At 35.2% G+C, this 26,130-nt stretch overlaps 2 protein-coding genes across 2 annotated transcripts in view; one reads left to right on the forward strand and one right to left on the reverse strand.

Moving 5' to 3' along the window:
* The window catches only part of LOC136350239 (serine/Arginine-related protein 53-like), a 90,932-nt gene extending 86,742 nt beyond the window's left edge, over positions 1–4,190 (reverse strand). Inside the window, exon 1 of the mRNA XM_066301781.1 lies at positions 4,177–4,190. The gene's annotated coding sequence lies outside the window, so the exon portion shown is untranslated. The remainder of the gene's footprint in view (positions 1–4,176) is intronic.
* Positions 4,191–21,551: 17,361 nt separating this feature from the next.
* Positions 21,552–23,265, forward strand: LOC136344275 (tigger transposable element-derived protein 4-like). Its single transcript, XM_066291588.1, has 3 exons — positions 21,552–21,619; positions 21,975–22,145; positions 22,209–23,265. Exons 1-3 carry the CDS (start codon positions 21,552–21,554, stop codon positions 23,263–23,265), a joined length of 1,296 nt encoding a protein of 431 aa, XP_066147685.1.
* Positions 23,266–26,130: the final 2,865 nt, after the last annotated feature.

The following is a 26,130-nucleotide window of genomic DNA, read 5'->3' on the forward strand; positions in this document are numbered from 1 at the left end:
ACGAACTTAATTAAAATCACAGACAGACTCCTACAACTACAACCCAAATGGGCAAACAACCTCAATAATAGGGCAATACTAGACGCACTATGCCTGACGAGACAAAAAACCACTTCCCAATTTCTATTCCCGTTCCATACGCTATATGAAATTTCAAGACAAATCTGACATTAACAAGACTCCCTACTAACAAAACACAAACTGAGAGTTTTTTTTCTTTTTTTTTATGTTTTTTCTTTTTTTCTTTTTCTCCTTTTTTTTTCTTTTTTTTCTTTTTTTCTTTTTTTACTTTTTTTTCTTTTTTTACTTTTTTTTCTTTTTTTTCTTTTTTTTTCTTTTTTTTTTCTTTTTTTCTTTTTTTTCTTTTTTTCTTTTTTTCTTTTTTTTCTTTTCTTTCTTCTTCTTGAAGGAAACGTTGGCATGGATACATATAATAGTGTAAATTTGGACAGAAAGACCTAGCGGTCGATAGCCTATTTCCTAGGAAATAAAGATTGTTATTATTATTATTATTATTATTATTATTTTCCTGCAAACTTCAAAGAAACCCATCAATATTTTAAGAGATACCAGGTCTGTAAATATGAAACTGGAATTTGCCTCCAAATATCCCTAGTGGTCAATATAGTAGATACTACCTTATCGTGTTATTAGGGTACTATATCTCTTATTTACATCTGAGAATGATTTTCAAATCATAACAATACAGGTTCAATACTGCAGTACAGTTTGCAATAGCTTTGAGTATGTCGAATTTTGTGCCTACAAATTACGATTTGCGGACAGCATTGATTTTCTGTTAACACTTGTAAAAAACGGCTGCAGATTCACATCGCATGCTTGTTGAAGCTTACGGTGAACATCCCCTCAGAAAATCACAGTGCTGTGAATGGTTTAAAAAATTCAAAAGTGGCAATTTTGACGTCAACAACGAAGAGCGTGGAAAAAAAAACCACCGAAGAAGTTTGAAGACGGAGAGTTGCAAGCTTTGTTAGATGAGGATGATACTCAAACGCAACAACAATCAGCGAACCAATTAAATGTGACACGAGAAGCCATTTCCATTCGTTTGAAAGCTATGGGAAAAATTCAGAAGATAGGAAAATGGGTTCCACATGAACTCAATGAAAGACGGCAAGAAAATCGAAAAACCACTTGCCAATTGTTGCTTACCAGGTATTGCAGAAAGTCATTTCTTCATCGAATTGTGACTGGTGACGAAAAATGGATCTATTTTGAGAATCCCAAACGTAAAAAATCATGGGTAACTCCAGGCGAACCATCAGCATCGTCAGCAAGACCAAATCGATATGGACGGAAAACAATGCTCTGTGTTTGGTGGGATCAAAAAGGGGTAATTTATTATGAACTGCTAAAACCTGGAGAAACAGTTAATACTGAACGTTACCGACAACAAATGATGGACTTGCATCGAGCTTTGCGTGAAAGACGACCAGAATATCAAGAACGGCATCACAAGGTGATATTGCTTCACGATAATGCACCATCACACACTGCAAAACTGGTGAAGGAAACGATTGGGACGTTTCATTGGGAAGTACCATCGCATGCGGCTTATTCACCCGACTTAACACCATTCGATTATCACTTATTTGCGTCGATGGGACACGCTCTTGCAGAACAGCACTTCACCTCTTACGAAACAGTTCAAAAATGGCTCGATGAACGGTTTGCCTCAAAAGAACAGTTCTTTTGGCGTGGCATCCACAAATTGCCAGAGAGATGGGAAAAATGTATGTGTAACGATGGGAAATATTTCGAATAAAATATTTTTTATAATTATTGCGCAGCTAAGTTATACTTTTTATTAAAAGATTCTGGTTTCATATTTACAGACCTGGTATACAAGCGTCGAACTGTCCAGTTTTAGCGCTGAGTATTGATATTGTTTTAATTGACTCCTTATTACCGGTGATAACTGATTTTGATGGAAACCATCCAGCATTTTTTAATTTTTGAGTTTCGTTAAAATTAAGGGAAAGATAGCCTTTCAACATCCAAATCAAACCTACAGCTCCTACTGAATCAATCATTTTACCATTTATTTGAGATATAAATTCTATAACAATGAAAACTAGCCTATTATTAATTAGCATGATTGTTTGAAAAACTATTCCGTCGGCTTTAGTTAATTCTCTTTCTATACCGCGTAATTCAAGAAGGTGGCTTGTCCTTATAACTTTTTTGTTTTTAAACTTGGAATGGTGAAATTTGGCGGAAGCTACATAAGAATATAGCCGATTGATTGACATTAATGACGTTTATCTAGCACTTCCGGTTTAACCGGAAATGACCTCAACTTTCGATTTTTAAACGTAATGCCCCATAAATTTTTACTTCTTTGGAATCCAGAGGTTATTTTTAGTCTTAAAATATGTTATTAAAAAAATTGTTTTTTGGTATTTTCATTTCGAGCTACGCCATTGAAAATGAAATATATAATAAAAAAATACGAATTTTTTAAAATTACATTTTTTAGGCTAAAAATGGCCTCTAGATTCTATAAAAGTAAAAATTTATAAAGTATTACATTTAAAAATCGGAAATTGAAGTCATTTCTGGTTAAACCGGAAGTGCTAGATAAACGTCATTAATGTCAATCAATCGGATTTATGTTCATACAGCTTCCCTTTAAATTTCAATTTTCCTAGTTTCAAAACAAAAAAGTTACAAGAGCGAGTCACCTTCTTGAATCACCCAGTGTATAAAAAGCTGTCACATAGTAAAGTGTATTTCTCAATTTCATGTGGAGGAATCAAAATTGCATAATTGTTTTCTAAGTTTGTGAGTAAAAATAGCTTGTGGGCATGATATTTTGAATATATAATCGAATTATCTAAGTAAAGTTTTTGGTCAAATTAAGAATATTCATTTTAGAACTTTAGAACCGAGACTATCTAAGAATTTTCTGTTGGATCTTATTACTTCTCTAACGTTTATAATAGGACTAGTACTTTTTTCTTTTATTTTTATTTATATATGTCAGCGCCTTCGAAATTATTTACAATTAGTGATAAGGAAAAGGGATCCTTGAAATGGTTAAATTTCGGGTGATGAGTTTTTAAGGGAGTCTTTCGGTCCTTAAATTATGGGCGGCTGACTGATTTGTGTAGTTTGTTAGGACAAAGAACAGACCTGGCGTGGGAAATTGCGCCAGGTCGGGTGGAACGGGGCCAGGAGGGAGGAAAAAGAAGGAGCGTTGAGCAGTTTTGAAGAAAGAAGGATTTAAGAAAGACTGGCCCCGGATCACCAATTCTTAGTCCCCTTTTCTTTTGTTTTTTTTTGCTTTTATTAAAGATTATATAAGTTGCTTCGTGCTAATTAGCGTTTAACCTACTCTTATTTTCTGAATAACACCTTTTATATTATTCGTGTGTGTTTCATTTCGTGGACATGGATGTCGAACAGGATACGTGCTCTCCCAATCCGACATATATTTTTTTCGAATCTGTTGGTTCAATTCTATGTCTGTTGTAAAAAATTACCGTTGTTCTATAAGTTTTTTAACATGTAATCTAAGAGAAAATTAGATAAGGGGCTATGACGTCAAATGTGCCGTTTTCGCAAAGACGATGTTACCTGCTATTACGTTATTTTTGTAGTCGAAGGGGGTATGGGCGGCTATCGTAATGTTAATTTATAGGTGTATTGCGAAAACTGTTTTTTCCATTACGTAAAAATTAACATAGAGTCTTATGGCAAAAAGTTTGTCACTACGTTAAGGATAACGTTAAATGTATCTCTGTCTTATTGTGGATGGAGCGCAGTGACAGGAGCGTACTTAGAAATTTTTTCTGAGGCGTCACCTGGTTGAGACAGAGGTCCGTACTTACATATGGAGATTTGGGCGTAGTAGGGGGTCAAGTTTGTTGTGCGCACACACCCGTGTGAATCTGAAATGGTGGTTCTTAAATTTTGAGGTATTAACTTCAAAATCTTAAATTTAGGTAAGTAAAAAAATATATGCTCTCCTAATATATATTTTTATTTCTTAACACATTAATAATAATAATACTAACATAAGTTAACATCAGTGAACAATACTTTAAACTAATATTACACATTTTTCCAAGACAAATACATTATGTAGTTACTTCACATTAGTACAATTATATGTTGTTTGACCTAATTTTGCAGACCCCCATGAGAACAACATTTACATCATACATTTTTCAATATGTAGTGTGTACAAATACCCGTTGTATGGTTCAACTTTGGAAACCTGATACGTTTTGTAAATTACTCATCACTACCAGAATCAGATCCATATTTAGATCGACGATAAAACGAATTTTCTTAGTGTAAGAATTTTTATGCATTTACTCGTTACAATCTTCTTCAGACATAATCAGAAATCAGACTTCTTGAAAACAACTCTGATACTAAAACGACTTTCTTTTTTATACCTTTTCAGGCAAGTCATGTGAAAATCGTGAAATATGAATATTTGGTTCCCAATATGAAATTTATTAATTGAATATTAGTTAAACATTTTTATTTAATTATAGCAATATTTTTCTCACTCATAGAAAATGTCCTAATCTGAGCTGCAAAGTATATTTCTATTTTTAAGTGGTATGACCCTATCATTTTTAAATATATACAACGCAAAATAGGATTATATGCTTCCATTATCTCTATCAACCTTCTGAACAGAAGAACAAGCTCTTTCCTTAATGTATTCCCATTTGTACTTACAATAATGTATCAAAATTTGTCTGGTTAGTGTCCAAGGTAATTCCGATTGTAAAGCAAATTCTGTAGCATTTGAGCTATATTGGTAAATTGCTTTAATGCATAGATCTTTTAGAGAATCCATCTACGAAAATAATAAAGTGAAACAATGATACTGACAATAACATACACTGACTTTCAAAAAAACCGCAGCACCAAGAAGAACACATCGTACACGTTTGAAATTCTGGCATTACGTTGGGTCGGGTAATGGATAAAAACGATCAAAATATCAAAAGAAAATTATTGTGAATAAGTGAAAAAATTTAATAATGGGTGGTATCTCATCTTAAATTAATACATTCCTGTAAGCGACGTGGCATGTTTAAAATTAAATTGTCAATATCTTCCTGTGGTATTGTATCCCAGGCAATCTGCACCTGCTCGCGGAGTTCATCTATGGTCTCTGGAGGGCGAGCTAAACGTTGAAGTCTCCGACCCATTATACCCCATACATGCTCTATTGGGGACAAATCTGGAGACCGAGCTGGCCAAGGCAAAGTATCAAAATGTTCAGTTTCCAAATACCTCAAAGTATCGTTGGATACACGTGGTCGCGCATTATCCTGTTGAAATGTGCTTCTAGGATGGTCGTGCATATATGGTACAAGAACCGGTTCTAAGACACTATTAATGTACCTCTGAGCATTTAATCTATCATAAATGAAAACAAGAGGAGACTGACTACCATACTGGATGGCACCCCAAACCATGACACCTGGTGTTAAACCAGAATGACTCCTTTCTAAAAAGTCCAAATTTAATCGTTCTCCTCTGCGCCTTCTAACACGTAACCGTCCATCAGATCGCCATAAACAAAATCGACTCTCATCACTGAACACGGTTCTTCTCTACTCATCCACCCATTGCACTCTCAGACGACACCACTCCAGTCGGGCCACCCTGTGGTTTCGTGATAATGGAAGCCGACGCGCATAGGACGATATGAATTTAGTCCAAAACTTCGAATTCTGCGATGCATCGTACCAAGGGAGACCCTTTGATTTAGGGTGGCTACCCAGTTAGCACCAAGAGACGGAATTGTTTCAAAGGGGGCGCCTGTCTCTGAATGATGAAGTCGCCGGTCTTCGCGTTGGTTCGTCATTCTTGGACGGCCACTACCACGATGACGATTTACTGACCCTTCGTTAGACCAATCTCTCCAAGCTCTTAGCACTGTTGATGCGTTTCGATCCAATCCACGTACAATTTCGCGGAAAGGTAAACCTGCCTCGTGCATACCAACAATTCTTCCTCTTTCAAAGGGAGTTAACTGCCGATAAACTGCATTTTGGCGTACACGAGGCATTTTGCACTACCACACATTCCATATGATACTAACAATAATACCTTTATCGCTATCCGCTTGTAAAAAATTTGCAAAAAGAACGATCGTCACAGATAAAAAAATAAAGAAAAACTTCATTTCGCATTAAAACACGAACTTGAAATTTTTATCATTTTTTTCTCTTTACAAGTCTAAAATCATACCAAAATTTCAAACACATACAATGCGTTCTTCTTAGTGTTGCGGTTTTTTTGAAAGTCAGTGTATAAAGACTTGAATTAAAACTAGTTAACTCTATAATAACTTTTAAATATTGCGCGAATTTATGAACATTCAATGTTGGTATTTAGCATTGTTTTCTGATATAACTGATATGGGAATTTTGCACTTAGTTCGGTTTTATTTAACTTCATGAAGCAATTAATTTACTATAAATACAGTCGCTCAAAAAAGTATTCGTACAACGGGAAAAAAATTCTGTGACCCATAATTTTCGATTGATTTTGTTCAAAATTTGTATAATGAAAAATCAATCCTAAACTCAGTTTAGGTGTTCGAGCAAGTTTTGAAAATTATATTTTTAGAGTGCTTTTCATGGTCTTAAAAAAAACTCCATTTCGAAAACTTCTTGTGCGCTGGAAATTTTTCAGTAGGATTTTAATGATCCTGTAGAGGAGATTTTTCTACGTATATCCTGAAAATTTGATCAAAGTCAGACCACAAATAAGGGAGTTGCAGCTTTTTAAATTCGCCAAAAATGTTTAAATTTTATTATTTTGCGTGAGAATCGTCACTTTTTGGCGAATTTAAAAAGCTGCAACTCCCTTATTTGTGGTCTGTCTTTGATCAAATTTTCAGGATATACGTAGAAAAATCTCTTCTACAGGATCATTAAAATCCTACTGAAAAATTTCCACCGCACAAGAAGTTTTCGAAATGGAGTTTTTTTTAAGACCATGAAAAGCACTCTAAAAATATAATTTTCAAAACTTGCTCGAACACCTAAACTGAGTTTAGGATTGATTTTTCATTATACAAATTTCGAACAAAATCAGTCGAAAATTATGGGTCACAGAATTTTTTTCCCGTTGTACGAATACTTTTTTGAGCGACTGTATATTGAAAGATCACTTCAAAATTTCTACTACTACTAAACTTACATGATTTGGAGGCATTATTATCACAATTGTTTTGGCTAAGTCCTAATTTAGGGACCAGATCAGTGTTATCGTTTCCTAGATTCAAAATCGTTTAAAATCTGGAAGATATCGTTTTAAAAACTTTAATTTAGCCTACCCTTTTAGAAATACTAAATCAATATTCTTTAGATTCTTTCATAGAATATCTCTGATTTGTTTATATTCAACATTCCCCGAATCAAAAGGAATGCCATGAACATTGTTGTAGAAATATGCAGCCGTTTTTCGATCATCTGAATATAAACCGGAATATTTGATTGGAGATTTAGATAAAAAGGATTTCAAATGTTTACCATCATAAATGGTAATTTTTTTTGCGGTAAACCTTTTGTTCATGATATAACCTTGCATGTCCAGTACCACAAACTTCATTTTAAACTCACCCACAAAAGTCACGGTACAGCAGTTTACTGCATTAAAAAGTCCAAATATTTTCCATATGTGAAATCAAAACTTCAATTTATTTACATAGAAGTAATGTGTAATGTGTCTATACCAATAGCAATATTATAAATATTTACAAAAACTCAAACTTATTCTGATAAAAATCAAATGTAATTTTCTAACAATAAATGGATTCCACAAAAGTCTTGGTACAGGTAAAATATTTGAATTTTTATTAAAAAAATAAGAATGCATTTGTTTGTTTCTTTGCAGAAATACGACAAATAGTCAGTATCATTTATGTTATAGTGGTTAAAAGTTAAAAATATGGGTAGAATCGAGCTCAGTCAGGGTGAAAGAAAAATTGTTATTCGTTTAAATAAAGAAGGAAAATCTTACAGCGAAATTTCAAAAAATGTAAAAAGAAGTCGCTCTACTATTCAAAAAATAGTGAATCGTTTCAAATATCACAAAAGAATTAATAACAAACCAAGAACTGGGCGCCCAAAAAAATTAACGGAACGTGAAACAAGATACATTCTTAATGAAATCAAGAAGGACCCGAAGAAAGGCTCGTCGATGTTGGCTTTTGAACTAAGGGAACATTTTGGAACTGTTGTTCATGAAGAAGCAGTTCGCCGAACGCTTCATAAAAGAGGGTATAAAGGCTGTAGTGTGCGAAAAAGACCTTATGTAAGTGCCGTAAATAGAAAGAAGCGCGTTGAATTTGTCGAAAAATACAGAGCGGTCGAAAGCGAATTTTGGAAAAAAGTTATTTGGTCAGACGAGAGTAAATTTAATCTTTTTGGATGAGACGGACGAAGAAAAGTGTGAAGAAACCCAGGGGAAGCTTTTAATCCAAAAAATACAATTCCAACCGTAAAGCATGGAGGAGGTGAATTAATGGTCTGGGGTTGTATGTCATCTTTTGGTGTGGGCAATTTAGTAATAATTGATGAGATCATGAACCAACAAGTATACCTGAACATATTAAAGGTAAATTTGAAACAAAGTGCGGGAAAATTGGGGTTGGCAGAAAATTTTTACTTCCAGCAAGATAACGACCCTAAACATAAGTCTTATTCGGTACGCCAATGGTTGATATACAATACTCCGCATCTACTAGAAACACCTCCACCAAGTCCTAACCTAAACCCAATTGAACATTTATGGGATTATTTGGAAAAACAAATTAGAAAACATATAATTCATAATAAAAAAGATTTAAAAAGGGTGATCTTGGAAGAATGGTCGCAAATATCCAATGAGGTTATGGGAAAGTTGGTTCAATCAATGCCAAATCGTTTGGTGGAAGTCCTTAAACAAAAAGGGTACTCCACTCGGTATTTTTTTTTTCTTTTTTTACGAATAATAGCGAGTGCTTTACTTGTACCAAGACTTTTGTGAAATCCATTTATTCTTAGAAAATGATATTTGAGAGTTGGAGGTTGGAGTTCACGGAGTGTAGACGCGTGTTTGGTGCAAACATTTAAACATATTGAGACTTCATCTACTGGAAAAAAAATCTTTAGAAAAATTCCAAGAATTCGTATATACTCAGATATCGAACACGACGACTGAAGAAAATACCGGGGCTCTTCAAAAGAAAGATGTACCCCGGGAGCTCCCAAGAATCCGAATTGGACCAAACGTCTTAGGATGAGGGCTTTCAAAGACCTAAAACAAAAAAAGGAGCAGAAGGCCCAACTCTAACCCAGCATCAAACCCAACAACCCCAACTAACGAAACAAAAAGACCAGCATTGGACCGGCCCACAACCAACCCCAACATCAGGACAATCGTAAGCAAAACAACAAACCACTAACAACAACACTACAAAACATATTCCCATTCAATTAGTATCACAACAATCAATCTAATATCTAGAGTGGAGTTTGCGCTACTATGGGAAGAACACACACCTAACCACAAAGACATAATCATCAAACAAGAGAAAAAGTTCCTGCTGAAAACCAACGACAACAAAAAAGCCATGGAGACCCTTCAACATCTCACAAAAAGCAAAATAATATTATAGCCAATTCAATCAAAACAACATCAACAACAAACCAAAACAGGCAAATTCTACCGTCATACTCGGTTGTAGCTACAGGGGTCGACCAAGAAATTACCGACGACATGTTTTTGAAAAACCTCGAAAAACAAGGACTCCAAATCAGATTCTGCAAAAGAATCATATCGAGACAGAAAGGGACACCCACACTCATGGTGAGACTCATAACAGGAGACATAAAGTCATATGGGAGACTTATGAACGAGCGCACCATCTACTTTCTGGGTCGAGTCTTCAGAATTGTAGAAAGCAAGCCACCAACACCTATTCCTGCACTATGCAGCCGATGCAATTTATTTGACCACCGTACAGAAGACTGCAAAATCAACAAAATGCAACAAATGTCAAGGACCGCATACAACAACAGCATGCAAGTTACTGCTACCGGTGAGATGCGCCTCATGTAACTCGGATGATCATGCAGCGTGGAGCATGAGATGCCCAAAAAGGCCGACAGCTCCAATCGAGGGAATTCCTAACGTTAGGATATAATGTCTCAACAAGAGGACGGCCGAGGTCAATAACAGAAACAAGTAGAGTCCATCGGCCGGTAACAACACACGATTATGTAATTAACAAATACAAACACCAATTAAACAAATCAAACAATAATAATAGAGAAGAACTTCTAAAAAAGTTGCGGAAACAATTCATCGAAGACTTTGACGTCGACACGTCGGACGTGTTCTTTGGCAATCACATATACAGGGTTCGCCATTACTCCGGCCTTGGTTCCTGGTGTCTTTGTATAAATATCAATATGAAATGTTTAGTACAGTACTCATTTATATTGGAAAACTGCATGATTTAATAATATTTTTGTTTATACAGAGTGTTCCATTTTCGCTGAGCAGCATAAAGTTATAATACACTGGCGAGCATAAAATTCGGGTCACTTCGAAATTTTCAAATATAAATGTATTGAAAGAGAAGTGATATACAGGGTGTCTGTAAAAGGTCTTTACAACGCTCTATCACAGATTCTTCAGATCAAAACAAAACGATTTAGCCATATTTAGTCTAGTCCAAAAGTTGATAATAACAGCGCTAGAGGGCGTCAAAGTTGAAAATTAAAAATCAATTTTTTAACATATTTTCCATACTGTACAACATAAAAACGTGAAAGTTGGTGTAGGGGAGTTTTTGAAGACGCCGAATTCATATCTGCTAATAAATTGCATTTACCTGGTAGAGGGCGCCACTTACGGCCCACCGCATGTATTAAATTGATTGAAACTTTTTTGCCTCCTGGTATAAATGATTTTCGAATACAGTAGTGTATTTGGTCATCGTTTATAAATAAAAAAGGTATACCTTGTTGATGTTGCTACGAGGAGCCGTTTACGAGATAAATGCATTTTAGTAATTCAGGTGTAAGATTTTAGATTAAACAACTTATTTACTATTATACAAAAAGGTACTCTTGATAAGACCTTTAATAATTCGCAGTAGTTTTACAAGAAAACTTAATTACCAAATCATGAATACAAAGAAATAAGAATATCACAAAAACTGTTCAAAGAGTCCACCATTTGCACGTATACAAAGGTTTATACGCCGAAGAAAATTAAAATGTACTCTTTGCATGACTTCTTCGTCGTTTCTAATATTATTTATTGCATCTTGAATACGTTGCCACAGTTGTTCTTCGTTATCGACAGTTGTCATGTAAACCATGGACATTTACAACTTCGGAGAGATATGTGGTTTATGCATGACGGAGCTCCACCACATTTTGCACTAAATGTTAGAAATCATTTAAATCAACAGTACCCAAATAAATGGATAGGCAGAGGTAATGACGCCCCTGTAAAATGGCCACCACGTTCTCCGGACTTAAATCCAATGGATTATTTTTTATGGGGACACCTTAAGTCCATGGTTTACATGACAACTGTCGATAACGAAGAACAACTGTGGCAACGTATTCAAGATGCAATAAATAATATTAGAAACGACGAAGAAGTCATGCAAAGAGTACATTTTAATTTTCTTCGGCGTATAAACCTTTGTATACGTGCAAATGGTGGACTCTTTGAACAGTTTTTGTGATATTCTTATTTCTTTGTATTCATGATTTGGTAATTAAGTTTTCTTGTAAAACTACTGCGAATTATTAAAGGTCTTATCAAGAGTACCTTTTTGTATAATAGTAAATAAGTTGTTTAATCTAAAATCTTACACCTGAATTACTAAAATGCATTTATCTCGTAAACGGCTCCTCGTAGCAACATCAACAAGGTATACCTTTTTTATTTATAAACGATGACCAAATACACTACTGTATTCGAAAATCATTTATACCAGGAGGCAAAAAAGTTTCAATCAATTTAATACATGCGGTGGGCCGTAAGTGGCGCCCTCTACCAGGTAAGTGTAATTTATTAGCAGATATGAATTCGGCGTCTTCAAAAACTCCCCTACACCAACTTTCACGTTTTTATGTTGTACAGTATGGAAAATATGTTAAAAAATTGATTTTTAATTTTCAACTTTGACGCCCTCTAGCGCTGTTATTATCAACTTTTGGACTAGACTAAATATGGCTAAATCGTCTTGTTTTGATCTGAAGAATCTGTGGTAGAGCGTTGTAAAGACCTTTTACAGACACCCTGTATAAATCCCATAGAATATGTTTGGGACGAGATGGGAAGACGTCTTCGCAGTCGTGTACCCGCTCCAAGAACGGCTAGGGAATTGCGAGAATTTCTTCAGGAAATATGGGAAAACCTACCCCAGGATGTTATTCGCAACCTCATTGAAAGCATGCCCCGACGCTTGCAGGCTGTCATAAACGCTAGAGGGGGAAATACGCGATATTAATGTCATTATGAGTTTTTTGTCGGTAGCACAAAATTGTGTTTAAAACTGTTACGGCGCTTGGGTAATGAACACCTGTACAATACATCGGTTATTTGGGTACAGGATCGTGTTTTTTTTACCATTTACCCTTAACAAGGTTCAAGAACCTCAGAATCGATAAAGGCTATCCTTTTTTATTTCTTTGGAAGTTAGGAAGGCAAAAATTTCGAAAATACTAGAGTGACTCGAATTTTAAGCTCGCCAGTATATTTTAAATAGCAACACATAATTTGTTTTATGCCATTTGATGAAACCTTAATTTAGAAGGAAAATACATGAAACATTTTTTAAATTGGTTGCGACGTTGCCGTATTAGAGAAATTTCTTTAAAAATGCAGCATCAGAAAAAAATTATCGCAAAACTGGTGTTTTTTGAAATTTTGAAATTTGTTTTTGTAAAGTAGTAAATGAAAGTCAGAGGTACTTAAAAACTTTAAAACATTTTTTTTAATGCAGCATAATTTTTTTGTATAAGAGCGCTAATTTGCAAATTTTACAAATTGCTGAAACTCGTTTTTTTTAAATGGAACTCATTATTTTTTTCAAGTCCTTCTAATGTAGTTTTTAATTCTCCATTAATTTGCAATAACATCTTTTCATCTAAAATTTACAGTTATCGAGATATTTACAAAATTTTCAATCAAATTGCAGCAGGCACTATTATAAGCTAACAGGTTTATTCTAGTAGAATTTGCTTCTATTTAACAAAAGCATAAATTACTTATTTCATTTAGTTGTCTTATTACCTGTCACTACCTTCTGCATCATTAACTTTCAATAAAAACGAATTTTCTACAAAACGAATTAGTGGACATGGTGTTTATTTTGGGTGAATGTGAAAAAAATGCCTTTTGGCTTCTCCTATTTATAAACAAAGATATCCTGATCGCCGACCTCCGAGTACCCGTGCATTACAAAAATTGTTGGTTCGATTCGAACAAACAGGATCGGTACACTACATACTACCTGTTCAAAGAAAAACTGTCAAAACACAAGAGACAGAATTTATGGTATTGCAGGCTGTAGTTGAAAATTTAAATGCAAGCACCAATCAAATTAGTGAAGTACTTGATACAATTAGTGCTACTTCAGTAAGAACAGTGCTAAAAAACCATAAATATCATCCATATCATATCGAAATGCATCAAAAGTTGACTATAGGGGATTTTATTTCAAGAAGAGCTTTCTGTGAATGGATGTTAAATAAACTCTATGAGAAGCCAGGCTTTACATCGACTATTTTATTTACCGATGAAGCTACCTTTCATAGTAATGGCCGAATGAATCGTCGAAATTTTCATTATTATAACAATATAAATCCTCATATTTTACGAGTCGTGGATCATCAGCATAGATGGATGGTCAATGTATGGGGAGGAATTGTGGGTGATTTTATCATAGGTTCTTACTTCTTTGATGGTCATTTAGATAGCGACAGATATTTGGAATTTTTGGATAATTCTTTGCCACAGTTACTACGAAATGTTTCGGAAAGCATAAGACGCTTCATGTGGTATCAGCAGGATGGTGCTCCCTGTCATTATGCTAGAAATGTGCGTAATTATTTAAACGAACAATTTTGTGACCGATGGATCGGCCGCAGAGGTCCTGTGCCATGGCCGGCGAGATCTCCGGAACTTACTCTCATGGATTTCTTTTTATGGGGATTCGTAAAAGATTACGTATTTCAAGAAGATGCTACTACACAAGAGGCAATGAAAAACAGAATAAGAACCGCATTTTCTAACGTGAAACCAGAGATATTAAAAAATATGCGCGAATCTTTGCGACGAAGTCTTCAAACGTGCCTACAACAAAACGGGCAAAATTTCGAGCACTTGTTATATTAATATATTTTTTTAAATTTTGTTGTTTTTTATTATTCTTTAGTTTAACTAAAGTTTACTTTATCAATTTCTCTAAAACTGTAAATGTTAATTATAATAATGCCTGTTGCAATTTGATTGAAATTTTGTAAATATCTCCATAACTGTAAATTTTAGATGAAAAGATGTTATTGCAAATTAATAGAGAATTAAAACTACATTAGAAGGACTTGAAAAAAATAATGAGTTCCATTTAAAAAAAACGAGTTTCAGCAATTTGTAAAATTTGCAAATTAGCGCTCTTATACAAAAAAAGTATGGTGCATTAAAAAAAATGTTTTAAAGTTTTTAAGTACCTCTGACTTTCATTTACTACTTTACAAAAACAAGTTTCAAAATTTCAAAAAACACCAGTTTTGCGATAATTTTTTTCTGATGCTGCATTTTTAAAGAAATTTCTTTAATACGGCAACGTCGCAACCAATTTAAAAAATGTTTCATGTATTTTCCTTCTAAATTAAGGTTTCATCAAATTGTAAAAAAAAAATTATGGGTTGCTATTTAAAAAATTATAACTTTATGCTGCCTAGCGAAAACAGAATACTCTGTATAAACAAAAATATTATTAAATAATGCACCTTTCCAATATAAATGAGTACTGTACTAAACATTTCATATTGATATTTATATAAAGACACCAGGAACCAAGGCCGGAGTAATGGCGAACCCTGTATATATTAATGACGGATATGTTTCTCCCAAACAGGACATCCCACACAGAACCACAAGAACAAATACGACAAACTATCACACACGTAGATTATTCAATCTAAAACTAATATATGCTAACATCAACGGACTGTACCACCGAAAACACCTGATAAACAATTACGTAGAACATAACAATATTGATGGTTGCATGTTCGTAGAGACAAAGACGAAACAAGGATGAACACCAACATACACAGATTGGCAGTACATATGCAGGCACGGCAATATAACCTCGAATGCCAGAGGAGGCGCAGCAGCTCTGCTCAAGCCAAACATAAAGCTTGTGAAAGCAAACCCCCCTTCCTTGAACAATCCCCTAAACGAATGTCTCCACTTCACTATACCACATGCAGACGACAAAATTCACATCTTTCTTGTTTACAAAAACCCACATTCCAACTTAGAATAGAACATATTCACTAAGGCATGTCTGTTCAAATATGCAATAATTGTGGGAGACCTCAACCTTAATAGAAACAAAACAAAACACCTTAATACCTTCTTAGATAACTCAGACTTTATAAAACAAAAGACACCGCCGACATTCTTGATGCCAGAAAATGAAGACCCAAAACCAGACGTACTACTTTACACAAGAAACCTCACACATAGCATTAATGACGTCAAACTAACTAATGAACTAGGATCAGACCATCTGGCCATGACATTCAACATACACACTCAAGATACACAACGCACAACCGACCCAAAACATAACAATGGACAAAGTAACCTCGACAAAACAGACATTGATAAACTAAGAAAACAAATGCACGACTATATTCAACAGCAGACGCAACCAACTTCAATGGAAGATATACAGCAACAACTGTCAATAGCAATAGAAACATACTCACCCAAACAGAAAAAAGTCTACTATCAACATACCCTACCAAAATTCATTCTGAGTCTAATCAAACATAAAAAGGAACTTTACAGACTTTACACGCAGAATCAAGAAAACGACTTAAAAAGAACTATCAACAACCTAAATAGAAACATAAAGACTCTGATCGACCAGTACCGACAGGACAAATGGATAGAAACTTGTCAAGAAATTGAGAACGAGCAAGGAAAAGCATATTGGCAAAAAATAAAAAAAATATCTAGATACAAAAGGACTACCTCAGTTGGAACAATCAACGAAAACGGAACCGAACATCATACAGGCAAAGACAAAGCTGATGCATTTGCGAGACACTTCCAGGAAGCCTTCAGCACGAAGGAACATCCACTATTTGACAAAAATAATTGGAACAGAGTAAACCGCTGGTATGACAATTACTTCACCGAACAAACTAACTCTAGATACGAGATATTTACGAATGAAGAATATGCCAATGCCCTAGACAAAATTAAAAACATAGCGCCTGGAAAAGACAAAATAAAGAGCAAAGTACTAGAAAGTCTGACGCCAGAAACGCACACTGAAGTCCGGACCCAATTAAATAATTGTCTTATGAACAACACGATACCGCAATCATGGAAGAATGGAGGAATAATCCCCATCTCAAAAAATGGGATGGACAACACTAAAACCCAAAGTTACAGACCAATCACCCTTCTATATACTATCAGCAAACTTTTCGAACACATCATAAAAGACAGACTTGAAAAACGAATCGGACAACACATTCCAATATATCAATTGGGATTTAAACCAAAACACTCGACAATCCAACCACTTTTGGTCCTAACGAATAACATACAGACGACACACTTAAACGGAGGAAAATCAACAAATCTATTCATGGACATCAACAAAGCCTTCGACACGGTTTGGCATAAAGGACTATTGTAACTCTTCGAACTACAAAATACCAAAATGCTTGATAACAACTATAAAACACATCCTTGAAAACAGACAACTAGAAGTTCGTATCGACAATACTCTATCGTTCTCTTTTTCCCCACAACAAGGCCTACCACAGGGCCCTCCATTTTCTCCTCTACTCTACAACATATACTGCCATGACATATATAATCAGAACCTTCAAGACAAAGACCACATAGACAAAGCGGCATACATTTTACAACACGCGGATGACACGGCGCTTATAGTACATGACAAAAACACCGAGAAGGCTGTAGAAAGACTCCAAACACTTACTAACCAAACAATGAAGTGGTTTCACGTGTGGAGGCTGATGTCAAATGCTGGCAAAAACCAGCTTCTATTGTTAAACCACCGAATTAAACCAAACTCCCTAACAATAACAGCGGACGGACAAGTAACAGAACCAAAGACTGACGTAAAATACTTAGGAATGATACTTGACTCCAAACTGAAGTTCACTAAACATGTAAAGACCATGAGAACAGAAACAATCAAAAGGGCAAAGCATTTCCGGTCACTAACATACAAAGACAAAGGGATCAGCACAAAGACTGCAACAAAAATACAGTCGAACCTCTATGACTCGAAATTTTCTGTAACTCGAAATTTACTATTGTCCCCTGTACGTTTTGTCTATTTTCCATGTATTTTAATTTCTTTAACTCGAATTTCCCTAACTAGAAACTCTCTGTAACTCGAAGCCTAGCAATCGACCAATAAACGTGATGTGGTCAGTTAATGTTCAATTATAGTTCAGCGAATTTCGCTTTAGCAGAAGGTAATACTGGCTTTTGGGTATAATTTTAAGGAAGGATCGCGATCGTAATGAAAAAAAATAATTATTTATAAAAAATAATTTATTATTTAACAGGTTACGATCTGAACACACTAACCAATTCGACTCTTCCAGACTTAAGAACTGACTATATGTTTCGATCCCTTCCTTATACCAAAAAAATACAATCATTAAGAAATCTGTTGTTTATGTTATGACTTCAATTAATTAGTACATGTGAGATGTGAGACTCTTCCGGTATCTTGAATGTTAGCCCAAGCCAAATTATGATTTCCCAAACATAACGTTCGCCTATAGATTTATCTGTTTACGTCTATAAAGCAATAAGACTTATGGGGTGGTCATATTACTTTACCACTCGTAAATAGCCATATAATTGTATCTACCGATTTATTTGTGATTTTAGTTAATACGTATGTTATGCCAACGTCCACACATCTCGGTAGATATAGAAAAAGCTGAATAGGATATTAGCCATTGATTATGTACCCGGGTATTATACAGGGTGGCCCATTGAAAACGTAACAGAGGCATTTGCGGGTACTTAGAAATGTATATTTGAAAAATGCTCGGACACGTAAACTTTATATTCGAGGGGGACACATTATTAACGTATACTCGCTCCTTTCACTTGAACACCCTAGCCGGGGTGAGTTAAACCCTTAAAATCTTAAATGGAAAGTATGGTCGAGTAGCACCTTGTTTGAAAGGTCTTTCGATTCTCGTTATAATGATACCCAAATTAACTAACTTTTATTTAGTAGTTTTCGAGAAATTTGGAAAAATGTGTGATTAAATTGCCAACAAGTGGAATGCTCTGTTAAAATCGTAAATTAGGAAAATTAATAGTAAAACATTAACAAAAGTTCTTTTAATTGATAAGATACTCAAACTGTTCACCATTAGCTTCCATACAGTAATACAAGTTCTGTTCAAAACGAGTCCTAACATTTTGAAGCATCTGTGGAGTTATCAGACGGCATTTATTAACAATTCGTCGTCGCAATTCTTCCAGAGACTCCGGTTCTGTTGCATAGATCTTGCTTTTCAAATGGCCCCATAAGAAGAAGTCTAACGGAGTCAAGTCTGGAGACCTAGCCGGCCACTCTATAGGACCTCTTCGCCCAATCCATTGTTCTGGAAACTCTCTGTTCAAAAACTCCCTAACACGTCGTGCATAATGTGGAGGAGCTCCGTCTTGTTGGAACACTAATTGGTTGTCTTGATAGCGGTCATCATGTTCAACAATGTCAATGAGTAAGGGATACAAAGTATTCCCCAGTAATTCCACATACGTCTCCCCTGTCAGATTGCCATCAAGAAAGATTGGTCCAATCAAACGGTCCCCAAAAATACCTGCCCAAACATTTAATTTTTGGGGAGTTTGAGTGTGGACAGCGTGAAAAATTCTGGAATTATTATCTGCCCAATAGCGACAATTATGACGATTGACAGTAGAGTTTCGAAAAAAAGTACATTCATCCGAAAAGCAGATATTGAATAAAAAATTTCCGTTAGCAGCTATCCTTGCAGTCATACGTTCGCAAAACTCCATCCGCCGATCAAAATCATCTTCATTCAATTGATGCACTAGATGAATCTTGTATGGATGATATTTATGATGTTTCAAAATTCGTTGAATGGTTGTTCTAGCGATGTTACTAACTGTAGCTAATTTCCTCGTGCTCAAAGTTGGTTCTGCAGCTATTTGTCCTAAGATTTCAATCTCGGCAGCTTCATTTCTAATTGTAAATTCACGTTCAGGATCCCGTTTTTTGTCGAGTACTGATCCGGTTAGTCGAAATTTTGCAACTAGCTCTAAAATGTACTTTCTACCAACATGTCTGTTTGGATATTGTTCATTGAACAAACCCGCAGTGCGATTAGCACTCTCGTCGTTTTTGAAATAAAGAGAAATTATTTCCACTCTTTCCTCTACAGAATACACCATTGTAAAATTTTTCCTATTTTCAAATTTGATTCACTTAAACTCGATGCTGAAGTTTATTCGGTATCTAACATTTGAATACTTCACTGCAATAGCTGCGGTGATATTTTATCTCTCTTTTTTTTAAATGTATTCAAAGTTTAAATTCCATTCGCCTTTTTCTACTTCCTCTGCCTTCTCTACCTACCTGATAAGATGTAGTAGATTTTTTTTTATTATTCGAAAGCAATAACAATTGGTGAAATAGTACAATTAAACTTAATCTGGTCAGTTTACAATAGTCACTATTGATTATTTTCCTAATTTACGATTTTAACAGAGCATTCCACTTGTTGGCAATTTAATCACACATTTTTCCAAATTTCTCGAAAACTACTGAATAAAAGTTAGTTAATTTGGGTATCATTATAACGAGAATCGAAAGACCTTTCAAACAAGGTGCTACTCGACCATACTTTCCATTTAAGATTTTAACGGTTTAACTCACCCCGGCTAGGGTGTTGAAGTGAAAGGAGCGAGTATACATTAATAATGTGTCCCCCTCGAATATAAAGTTTACGTGTCCGAGCATTTTTCAAATATACATTTCTAAGTACCCGCAAATGCCTCTGTTTCGTTTTCAATGGGCCACCCTGTATATTTTTTCTTGATAACGAATCGGCTCTTTAAAAAGAGGCAGAACTGATTCGGTTACCTTTGTGAACGGACATCTCATTTTGTCGTTAGTTTTTAATTTACTAAATTTAAAAACCTATTTTCAACATACAGTTAACTCGTATATGTGAGCTTTTATGAAGAAAGTGATACGAGGGTGTTTATTGATTCGCCTAATGTGAGTGTGAAAATACATGTTGTCTCATAAAGATAGTGCTATAACCTGGTCTTAAGTATTGGGTTGGCAATTAAATTCGTTCGGTTTTCTTTCCGTATAAGTTTCATGCTGATTTGCTTTTTTTTTCTGAATGCTATCAAGCAAGTCAAATAAACACATGCAAGATCATGTTTCTCTTATATTTTCTGCGGACTTTGGTTTGGCTATCATAAGTATCGTACATATTGTGTAGCGGTAAACATGGAAAGAAGTAACGTCCATTTTCGTCACAGAAGAAAGTAATGCTCTCCGTATGGTGGGACTTTAAGGGCATTATTTATTACGAGTTACTACCATCTGGAAAAACAATAGATTCATCACTGTACTGTTCCCAATTAACGAAATTGAAAGAAGCTATTCGCACAAAGCGACCAGAATTGGCAAATCGCAAGGGTGTTGTCTTCCATCATGACAACGCTAGGCCTCACACATCTTTGACAACGCAAAACAAATTACTCGAGTTTGGCTGGGACGTTTTGGCTTATTTTCCTTATTCACCGGACCTTGCCCCTTCTGATTTTCATTTATTTCGGTCGTTGCAGAATTCAATGAAAGGAAAAACTTCCAAAGATGAAGATGCAGTTAAAAACCACCTTGATCGTTTTTTTGCCGATAAGCCACAGTCATTCTATGAACGTGGCATAATGAAGTTGGTAGAGAGATGGCAAGAGGTTATCAGTAAAGATGGTCAATATATAATTGATTAAAATTTGTTTTGTATATAAAAAAAATGTGTTTTATTCCAAACTAAAAAACCGAACGAATTTAATTGTCAACCCAATATAAGGACAATGTTACGAACACTTGTTAGTGTCTTATCACATTTTAGAAATGGATTTAGCTTGTAATAGTTAAATAGATTATCGATGATGAAAGATGAATAGGGCCTGTTTATAATCTCGACAAAAACATATGGAAGTGTGAAGGGAGTGATTCAGGGATGCGAGCGTGGGAAGAATGTGGAGGTCTGGGTGTCGGTTCTGGTGAAAAAGAACAGGCGCACCCAGGGTGACTCCGATACATTGTGTGGGGGGGCATTCGACCCCCGATCTTAGGGAAGTAAAGAAGTACCGCTAAGACTTGTGCTTTATTCCACCTTCCTTCATTACCCTTAAAAACAATTTTCCGACATATATGTGCAATTTAGTGTTGGGAAAATGTCGCCGTCGCGGAAACTTAAAAGTCTGACGATTGAAAAAAAAATAGAAATAAAAAAAAAAGTGGAAAGTGGAATTCAAAAAAAATATATCGCTAAAGAGTATGAAATACCGCAAAGTACGTTGTCTATTATTATTAAAAATAAATCGTCCATTTTACAATTTGGCGCCGAAATTAATGACCAAGCTAGTTTCAAGCCAAATAGACCTAGAAAAACTGTTAATACTACTTTAGTAAAATGGTTTGAAGCCGGTAAAAAACAGAATTTACCCATATCAGGCCCAGTTTTACAACAAAAAGCTTTAAATTTTGCACAACAATTAGGAGATAAAAGTTTTAAAGCAAGTTCAGGATGGGTTGAAAAATTTAAAAAAAGGTAAGTTATACCTCCATAGGTTCATTTTTGTTTAATATTTATGTACTTTTTTTTTTATTTCAGATATGGTATAGTGCAGAAAAAGATTTGCGGTGAAAGCGCAACTGTTAATGAAGAGCATTGTAGTACCTGGATCCGAGAAAATTTGCCAGCTCTTTTAGCTCCATATGATGAGAAAGACATCTTTAACGCAGACGAAACTGGATTATTTTTTAAATGCTTACCAGATAAAACGTTGTCCTTCAAAAACGAAAAGTGTCATGGAGGCAAACTAAGTAAGGAAAGGGTTACCTGTTTGCTAGCCGCAAATATGACTGGTACTGAGAAATTAAAAATTGTATTAATAGGAAAAAGTGCCAAACCACGATGTTTTCGAGGTGTGACAAGCTTACCACTTACCTATAAAAGTAATAAAAAAGCATGGATGACTGCCGATCTGTTCGAATCGTGGCTTTTGGAATTGGACAAATATTTTTTACGTCAAAACCGAAAAGTTTTACTTATTATTGATAATTGTCCGGCGCATCCTCAGCTAAATCACAAATTAAGAGCCATCAAGTTAACTTTCTTTCCACCGAACATGACTTCTAAATTACAGCCTCTCGATCAAGGCATCGTAAATTGTTTCAAGCTTCATTATAGACAGAGGATTTTGAAAAAAATTTTGGACAGTTTCAAAAGTCATTCTTCCATTCCTAAGATTGATCTTCTCGACTTCATTAATATTGTGGCCAACGTGTGGAATGTGGATGTCACCCAGACAACAATTCACAATTGTTTTAGAAAAGCTGGTTTTGGCATTCATAACTTTTATGACCAAGAGGATGAAATTCCATTAGCACAAGTAAGGGAAAAAATAATTCAGGAACAACAAATGACTTCGAATATTGAAGATATGTTTAATAGATGTGTAGAATTATGCAACGTAGATCACCCGACATCCATGGATGAGTTTATAAATGTTGATGATAATCTTATTACCAGCGAGATTGCTACAGATGAAGAAATTGTTGCTAGTATTAGCAACCAGGCTGAGCATCAAGAAATATCCGATGAAAGCGACAGTGATGATATTTCCAGGAAAAAAACCTTCCCTTCACGAAATATCAAATGCATTTGAAACACTCCAACTTTTTTTTAACATGAATGAAAACACGACAGACGATATACAAGGTGTCCCACAAGTGTTTCATTATATTTCAGTGGGTAATAGTACATTGAAAAATAATATGACTCCCTATATAAACCATATTCCAATAATGCTTCATTAAGAAGATACAGGGTGTTAAACTTAAAACACACCTGGAATATTTCAACGTATCAGAGTATCAATGAACAGGCGAGCTCAATTATGTATTGAACAAAATGGCCACCAATTTGAACAATTTCTATAATGTTATAGCAAATAAATAATATTTAGAACAAACTTAATATTATTAAAACCATTTAGAGAATATCGTGCATATAGACGGTATTCAATTTTTTATTGGCAAACGATACGTCGGACGAAAAAGAGTCAAGTGAGCATTTTTCTTCTAAATGAAATTAAACTTCTAAAAATAATTTTTATTTTGATAAAAAGCAGTGGCGCACCATGTTTTTCTTTAAAAATGTGCTGAGAAGTGTCCGTACACACGTCACTGGTGAAACGAAAAATAGCCCTTTTGCATAAATAAATGCGTCTACATTAACTCTCAAAACATGCCAAATTTCACTTACATATCTCAAACGGTTTTGAATATATCAATAAAAGTTAGATTTTTTAAGTAAAGTTTAACACCCTGTATCTTCTTAATGAAGCATTATTGGAATATGGTTTATATAGGGAGTCATATTATTTTTCAATGTACTATTACGCACTGAAATATAATGAAACACTTGTGGGATACCCTGTATTTCTTTTACTTGAACTAAAAAATTTTTATGAGTTAGACTGTGAGAAGAACGCAGTACGCCAAAAGTTAATAACCGATTACTTAAAAAAGTAATCACATAACGTATAATTACTGTAGGCTTTTCTTTTCGTTGTCTAGGGTGTTTATTTACAATTCGGATAGGTAACAATTAAAGGTTTAAATGGTAACTTAATTAGATGAAAGAAAACACTCGCGTTACTTAGTTTTTTCTGTTCACTCGGCACCGTTCTCGACCAGCGAGAGCCTCCTTGTCTCAATCTTAAGTGCCCCCCCCCCCCCCCCCTTGGGGGTAATGAAACAGTGTCGTACCCGAAGTAGAGGCTTGCGACCGTTACCACATCTGGCTGCTGCGAGCCAGCATCACGAACCATTCTTTGTTTGAGCCCTTATTCCTTAGTTCAAACAATGAGATGTTCGCCTTTTGGGTTTTTTCCGTGACCCGAATTCTAGGATGTTGCTGGGAGAACCCAGCAACATGCGAGAATCACTCCGACCGCAGGTACGGTACGCATGGGCGTAACATCAGGGTACGTCACCTTTTATTCCCCCCGTTCTTCTTATTCTACTCTAACTAATACTATCTAATCTAATACACAAATTTTCCCTGCGTGCATCTCGCCTTGATCAGACCGTATTGATTGTTTAGAAAATTAAGCGTTCTGACTAGCGGATCCTACATTACATACATATGTATAGATTTAAATGTTTTATTTAGTCCAATATGTAATATATTTTTTTAAATCAAATATTTGTATGTGTAATGTAATAAATATTATTTATTTTATTATCCACTCTTTTCTCTTTAATTCGAAATCTCTTTAAGTCGAAGTTATTTTGCGCTCCCTTAAAATTCGAGTTATGGAGGTTCGACTGTATACCAATCCATATGCAGACCACTCCTGGACTACGGACACATTCTAAGAGCAAACGCACCGGAAAAGGCCATAAAACACATACAAACAACGGAACATATCGCCCTATGAACTATCACAAAAATAAGAAACCTCAAAAACCCACTACACAACCATTATACGAACGCACGCACATGACAAGAATAACGGAACGACTACAACACATCCAAACAAAATGGAAAAACAATCCTCACAATCTAGCACTACTGACCCCACTGTGCCTAACAAGACAAACTAGACAATCACGCTTCCATTCTCCCACAAACACCTTCTTAGAACACTTCCAAACATAAACCCTATCCTAACATCTTATTCCCTTACCCCCTGCATTAGTCCCGCTTATTCAATACCTAGTATAAGGAAAATAGCAAATAATGAGACTCTAAAATGAAATTTATACACTCAAGGGCAGAGAAACCAAAAGGTCGATAGCCTATTTCGTGCGAAATAAAGATTTTGTATATACAGGGTGAGTCGGGAGGATCGTGCCAAACTTCAGGAGCGTGTTGTACATGAAAAATAAATGTAAAAAAACTCAAATGTTGTTATCCTATTTTCGTTTGTTTACAAGTTATAGCGTAAATAAAATTAAAACATAAAATTTAAAAAAAATTATAAATTTCATAAGAAATTCCATAAATTAACGTTTGGATATCATAGTAAATGTTCAAAAATATTGCCATTAACTTCTAAACATTTTCGGCTTCGTCTACGAAGAGCATTCGTTGCGCTCCTGATTGTTTCATGTCTTTCTTTAATAGCAGCTGCAGCATTTCTAATGCGTTGAATTAGTGCATCTTGAGTGTCTACTTTTACTCTGTAAACTTCAGTTTTAAACCAACCCCACAAACAATAGTCTAGTGGTGTGAGGTCTGGAGACCTTGGAGGCCAACTAATAGGGCTACCACGACCAATCCAACGTCCAGGAAACGTTTCGTCTAAATGTTGCTTAACCTGTCGAGCAGAATGTGCGGGAGCTCGATATTCTTCAGCAGCAGCTCTAGCATTCCCATTACAAAAACCATAAACAAACACCATATTTGTATATTCTAAATTTGAATAAATGTTTGGCATCTTGTAACACTTTAATTGAACTCGAAAATAAACATCAACCAGTATCAATATCACTAATACCAAAGGTACGTTTATGGTAACTAG

The sequence above is a fragment of the Euwallacea fornicatus genome, chromosome 2 (genome assembly GCF_040115645.1).
Source record: "Euwallacea fornicatus isolate EFF26 chromosome 2, ASM4011564v1, whole genome shotgun sequence".
Taxonomy (NCBI): domain Eukaryota; kingdom Metazoa; phylum Arthropoda; class Insecta; order Coleoptera; family Curculionidae; genus Euwallacea; species Euwallacea fornicatus.